The following is a 6864-nucleotide window of genomic DNA, read 5'->3' as shown; positions in this document are numbered from 1 at the left end:
TAACAAGTTTAATTATACATCTAATGAAAAGCGATACAGTTGACTTAGTTGGAAAATAAGAACAAATACAGCACTGAACATTTGAGAAAGGAAAATCAAAGAGACAGGGTAATTTCTTTAATACTTAATTTAGATTAGACATTCAGACTATTGCTTAAACAATTCATTGATCAAAAATTCTCAACTCTTTTAATATCATGTCATTAATCCCTACCCCTAATTCAGACATTATACCATGTCCTACAGGCAACCTGGTTGTACAAACACGGTGGTCTTGTGGGGAAAAATGACCATTAAACAAACAGTAGTTTTTGTAAACTTTATTGTGAAAAATCAAACAGACTGCTAAGATCAATATATATATTGATACAATGTTAATGGCCAGTAGTTCTGTTCAGCTGCAATTGTGATTCTTGAACAATGTTGTTGGAAGTCTGCAGTTCATTCAGCCCATGGGACAAAGATAGTTGACCAAAAAAAAAACAAAAAAAAAACTGCCCACTCTGAAGTCCTCCTGATCATTACCATGTGGTGTATAAAAAGAAAAGACTTCTTACTCTAAAAGTGAAATAAGAAAACAAAAATTACAAAACTTTGGTCTGCTTCCTCTCAGTGGCTGCTTCGCGAATTCATTTCAGCCACAATGGGCAGAAGCAATCAGCTGTTTAAAAACTCCAACAACAAAAAAATCTACAAAATCAGGTTAACCTTGCTCCTATTGAAGAAAAATAATATAAATGTCATCAAAATAGGAAAGTTAGCCCAGTACTCACATTTTGTCAGTCACTTATATGGTAGCTGAACCTCTGCTCCAAAGGCACGTCAGCTTTTACCTCCCTTACTCTCACATCTTACATGTACAATGAAAACAACAGAACAAACACACTGACCTTAAATACAGAGTTAAAAAAAATTGAAAACAACTAGACAAGTTTGAGCGTACTGTGTAACAGCGATAAAGGACGTCCTTCATCGAAGCGCTGACTAGCCCCTCCCCGTCCAATCCCTCCCCAAATCAAATGTTCTCTTCCCCAAAACCCCAGACCTTCACTGCTCCCAAAAAAAACCTACGCTCTATCTTTGTACTCTGCACTCTGCAGCTTGTACTTGTGTATGTAGGTATGTAATGCATACTGTGTGTGTGCGTAGTGGAGTGGTCGTCAGAGGCTGGTTGTTTTGAGACAGTGTTGAGTAAGAGGACCTAAGGGCGTGCTAGTTTAGGTTCGTGCGCCCTCAGTGTCCCAACAGCATCCTTCACTGCGTGATAGATGATATTCTTCACCTGAGGTAAAAAAAGAGAAAGAAAAAACAACAGGATAAGTCTCTCAAACAATGACAGACATGGAAACAATCTCCTGCTCCAGAACACATATATAACTGGACGAGTGCAGATCTCCACCAGGCAACAGATGGTAAATACCTACTGCAATGCCACCACAACTATCAGATGCAGCCAGCAGAGATTTGCAGTATAGGAGTTTTGAATAACATTTTTTTGTATAGTATAGTGTAAGTTTTCTTATCTACATGTATGCAGTATTTTTAATAAACTATTTTTACAGTATAGTCTCAGTTTTCTTTAAATGCACAGAACAGTGTAATGGTAGTGTAACAGAGCATCCTGGGTTGACCTAATTGTATAGACTTGAGGAAAGAATAAATGTGACAAGTCCAAACTTCTCAATTTAATAATTATTAATTTAGAGCATTTTGTTACAACCAAACAGATATAGAAATCTACACAATCTTAAAAAATACACACTTGATGTTGCTTATTCATATGTTGGAGCCACTGGGAGTTGTGGCTATTCAGAAGGTTTGGATATAGAGCTGCTTGGATCAATCACAATAACTTAATTTTGACTAGTAATCACTATAATATTCAATTTTTCGAATTTATAAGAAACCAAATTTCATGAAAATCAGTACAGAATTAACCAAAGTACAGCTGATTTTGCAGTGAAGTCTGCATCTCTCATTTGTTGACTAACGGTCTTTGAAGACTCCAATATGACAACCGCGCAGATGCATAATACAGCAGGGATTTATTCATCTCGTACTATGCCTAATTTTAGTGGATCATGGCACACAAGGTATGAAGTTAATCTGCAGATTCTCCAGCTGGATACAACAAAACTCTTCTATGGATGTTAGTCTTTGAGCCACAGCAAACACCAAAATGTGGCCTCCGACAGACAGGTTAAGTCTTGTTTTTAGCTGAGCAGTTGTTGATGACTTGCAGCTCCTACTGGTTAATTCAGAGACGTGAGGAGTCAAGAGTGAGTGGGTATAAAACAGAGCAGTCAATTCAATCATTTTTTCAAGGTTTGTCAAAATTGTGAATCACAGCAACCAAAAGAGGTTTTCTTGTTATTGTTTATGGTATTAACTTTGTCAATTTTGGCTATTTTAACATTTCTTTAATGATGCATGCAGAGATTGGAAATATCCAAAGCAGGCATCGTCATTTACTGTCAACACAATTAATCCTGGCAGAAGAATTTTAAGCTACTAACTATAGATCTAGATAGCAGATTTTAAAAAAAAGTCTCTTCTTATTGCTTTTCATAATGACTCCTTGAGGTGCTGTATGGAAGATTTTAGAATTCGCCTAAATAAATGGTAGGTTCCTCTCAACACACAACACAAAATCTTTAAAAAAAAAAACAAAAAAAAAAACGTGGATTTAAAAATAGAAATTTTCATCCATGTCAATTTTGTATCAATAATATACAAATTATGAGTTGAATTTTATTTCTGTCAATTCATACTTTTTAATCAACTGCCCTAAGCAACTAATAAATCAAGTCTAAATTAATCACTTCTCTTGTTCTTCAAACCAGCAGATTAACAAAGAAGCAGCTTACTGCTTAGAATAAGACTGCATTGAAGTGTGATATTGAAACTACATATGAGAGAAGAACACCAACCTGTAGCTTGTCTTCATGGTTTGTATGAGTAGTGGACAGGTGTCTGAACTCCTGGGTCAATCTGAAACAGTGCCTCACATGCTCTGGAGACACAAAGTCCTCTGCCACCTTGATACAGCTGTACAGGTTGTGCACCTGAGAGAAGAATGATGTAAATGTAACAAGAAAAGACAAATATGAATCTTGAGTCATGGGACATTCATAAATGATATGTAAATAAATTGATATCTGCATCAAGTTTTCTTCATTGCACAACATATCTGACCTGGTGCGGGGCTCCAGCAGGGATAAATACGGCATCTCCTAGGAACTGTACAATGGCCCAACCCTGAACGCCATATTCTTCATAGAGTCTGCGGCGGAGCACCTGGTCCAGGTACCAGCTCTGGTCGTGAATGGGGTCGTGGTCTGGCGGGTTCTCTTGACCCTGCTCCTCTCCCACCTGATAGAGAAACACACAGGGAAGGAATTATAACAGCCAGTGCTTGGGTCAAAATGTGTTCCACGTACAGCCAATGACAGTTCACCTTGATAGATCAGATGCTATTTTAGAGAGAAATCTACTGGCTGCTGACCTTGCGGAGCAGTTCTCGGATCTTCTCAGCATCCTTGGCAGCATAGATGTGCCACAGAGCGCCGGGTTTCTCCTTTCCCTCATACACCCTCCTCTTCGTCATTTCATCCACATCGCCCTCCTCAATGGTGGTCATGACCTCTGGAAGACCAAACAGAAATGACAACGCACACACATACATACACACATACACCGTAAGGTCATCCGCAGTGCCTCCAAGTTGACAAGATTTTATATCATACTAAGAGACAAAGATGTCGCAGAGCTGTAGTTCTCAACTGGTGGCTCTTAACCCTGTCATGGGCCGCAGGTCCACCATAAGTGGAGCAGTTAAAGTACACTCATTTTCCAGATCTTCTCTTAAAATACTGTTTGTAGCTGCACCGTGTGTCAGTCATGACACATACATCCTATGTAGCAAACCTGTGAATTCACGTTTTTCCCCAAAGGACTGTGATTACTAAAAAACTGAAACTAGTAATATAGCCTTTGGAAAAACGTGAAAATGCAATAAAAGGATGCATGTTTCTAGCGGATGAAAGCATTGTAGATTACAGAGCTATCAATTTAAAGAAATCAATGAAAATGGTTCAAATTTTTAATGAGGTTTGGTTTGTGATGAAAGGCAAATGTGGACCCTGTGGTTGGACCAGTTGAGACCCACTAAGGCAGAGAAAAGGAGGAGTTACGGACTACACAATCACATTTACTGACACAATGTTCACAACCACAGTCTCACGCTGATCGTAGAGAGCAGCTAACACTACTGACTGAAACTACACTGGCCTTTCATTTTAGTATTTAGTTATTCAGAAGTGAAAACAAACACATTCATGAGTAATGTGTTTGCTTCTGTAGACCTTTGTCTTTGACCAGCACTAAGTTGTTTATTCCCAGTGTCTCTCTGGGTTATCGCAGTGAGGTCACTTAAATTAACAATGCGTGTGTGTCTGCAGGGCTTGAAATTAACTTTTAAAAGTGGTTGCCGAAACTGATAAAATGGTTGCCATTTTTAGTCACTTAATATTTGGAATAATTACAGTATACAGTTATAAATCAACTTAGTAATGAGAAAGCAACATACAGTAAAGAATCCTCAAAGGCTTGTGCTGTGGTTCTGTAGGTAGGGCTACTCTGAACTGCTAAACTTGATCTGTCACTTATCGAGGTGCATGTTGTACATGCTTTGCAGTATAATTTTCCATCCAACTCAAGATGCCAGGTTAGTGCATCCCAAGAGTTGGCAAATTTCCTTTTTGTTTTTTGTTCATGTCCATTTGGTTCTTTGTCAGTTGAATTAATTTGCACATTTCTTTGTCAAGTTGACAGGTTAACTGAACTTTTCGGTCCACAGTCAAATAACTAAATTTGCTTCGCTATTGTCTCTAAAATACATCTGTGTGCACAAGTAAATACACCAATGCACATGCAGCTTTGTCTGGTTCTGGTTCCGACTGCGACATTTTAAAGTCTAGTGCATAAGATTTAATAACCTTTATTAGGGAGGTTGCAGACTGCAAAGACAGCCCTCTCTCTCCCCCTCCTAGCATACAAGAGAAGCTACAGTGGCTGCAAAACTCTGGAAAAGCGTGAAAGGCCCTATCTATAGTCACTCACACATGATTCCTGCACAGCAATAAAGTCAGTTGCACTAAGTGCTCATTATTTTGATGTGAGTGCAAAATCTCATGGTCCTGAATAGACGAACAAGAGGGACTGGTGTATAAGGACAGCATGCCTGTAGTCACACTGTTGGGTGTGTGTCAGTGTCACTGTGAAGAGTGACAAGAAGTCTGCAAAAGAATAGGGAAGCCAATTCTAGATGCCCTTCATTGAAACTTTTCTCCCTCAATACAAGGACCAGAGCACAGTTCACCCAAAGCTAATAGGAACTGAAAATACTTCCAGTGTAGTAATTATATGAATGCAAAATGCTGCACTGACTGAATCCCAAACAGTACACATTTTAATCCAACCCCGAAAGCCACAGAGAAGAACAAAGTCAGAATCTCTGTTTAGTCATTAAGGTGTTAATAAAGGTTGCATTTACATAGAAATGTGCAAAACATGCCACAGAAGAAATTAACAGATGGGTCCCAGTGCTCTGGCCCCTACTTCACGGATAATAACAGAAGGATGGGGGTGAGGGTTGGGAGGTGGGTAGGAGGGTGAAAAGGGGGAGTTAGTCAAGAAGAAGGGCATGCTACTGAAGTGATACAATTGAAAGTCTACAGACCTTTGCGTCCAGAGATATCTGCCTCTGTAAATGAGAAATTTTGCCACACTGTAAATGAGTGAGACCCACTGAAGGGTATTTTCATGGTCCAATCCAAGCCAATCAACCCTGCAGCAACTAAGGCCAGAGATATACTTGCTGCTTAACCACACGTTTGCATTCGCATATGCTCATTACTGAGGACGCTCTAAATGGACGAAGGATAAGCGAAGCAGTCATAATGAGTATGGATCCTTATAAGTGTGTATGCAAACGCTTAGTTAAAAGCAGGTATACTCCTGGCCTAAAACAGTAAGAGCATGATGTTCAGAAGACAGGTGTAAAAATATTCTTAAAGATTGTTCAGGAGAGATCAGTCAGATGAAGTATGACTGATTAATACACAGTACTTTCAAAGACAATCTAAGAATGTGCATGTAATACTGTATATAATATTTTTACATAGCAAAATTATTGTGTATTGATTTGGAAAGTAAGTAGTGTTTTTTGAAGCTCAATTAAAGGTGTACCGTACAAGTGTCACATAAGAAATGTTTTGTTATCTGTGCGTGTGTGTGTGTGTGTGTGTGTGTGTGTGTGTATGTGTGTGTGTGTGTGTGTGAGAGAGAGAGAGAGAGAGAGAGAGACAAAAAGGGAGACCAAAGAGGGCAAGAGAGAAGATATGTTTAAGTCCACTGACCTTGCTCCTGGTCTTGTTCTCCTTGAGGGATGCCTACATAGACCATGACATTGACAGCATCCGAGACATCAAGATGGAGGTTGGTGGTTCCCACCTTCCTGTCTTCAGATGAGATTAGACCTGAGAGAAAGTAAGACAGTGAGGGAGCGTTAGAGAGATGATGAAGACTAATATATAATGGAGGGAGGGGGAGAAAGAGATAGGACACTAAGTAGACAGGGAATTAAAAACTTTCATCAAACTTGGCCAATCCTCACCATAGGCATTATACATTTTGGGTCCAAGGTCAGGACGCACAAAAAAGTTGGGCAGACGGGCGGCAAGGTTTAGACGACCATCTCTTTTTGTATACTCGGGCAAGGGGAGGTTTTCCATCAGATCATCAAACCTGGCAAAAGTACAACATGTCAAAGAACAAGTATCAATTTCAAATGGATTTTATAGC

General features: G+C 39.3%; 1 protein-coding gene across 4 annotated transcripts in view; it reads right to left on the bottom strand.

The window, feature by feature from the left end:
* Positions 1-305: 305 nt before the first annotated feature.
* kdm3b (lysine (K)-specific demethylase 3B) overlaps positions 306-6864 on the bottom strand; it is a 30630-nt gene continuing 24071 nt past the window's right edge. For 3 of the 4 annotated variants that reach the window (XM_084719316.1, XM_084719317.1, XM_084719319.1), the window contains 7 exons: positions 6677-6807; positions 6420-6539; positions 5741-5764; positions 3506-3645; positions 3196-3372; positions 2931-3065; positions 306-1282 (listed from right to left, as the gene is read on the bottom strand). In XM_084719316.1, coding sequence (XP_084575442.1) covers positions 1202-1282; positions 2931-3065; positions 3196-3372; positions 3506-3645; positions 5741-5764; positions 6420-6539; positions 6677-6807 — 808 coding nt within the window. In that variant the 3' untranslated portion in view covers positions 306-1201. The remainder of the gene's footprint in view (positions 1283-2930; positions 3066-3195; positions 3373-3505; positions 3646-5740; positions 5765-6419; positions 6540-6676; positions 6808-6864) is intronic. The other variant, XM_084719318.1, reaches the window with a different exon arrangement.

This window comes from Lutjanus erythropterus, chromosome 5 (assembly GCF_056507025.1).
Source record: "Lutjanus erythropterus isolate fLutEry1 chromosome 5, fLutEry1.hap2, whole genome shotgun sequence".
Classification (NCBI taxonomy): domain Eukaryota; kingdom Metazoa; phylum Chordata; class Actinopteri; order Lutjaniformes; family Lutjanidae; genus Lutjanus; species Lutjanus erythropterus.
This window is presented reverse-complemented; position numbering and strand designations above follow the sequence as displayed.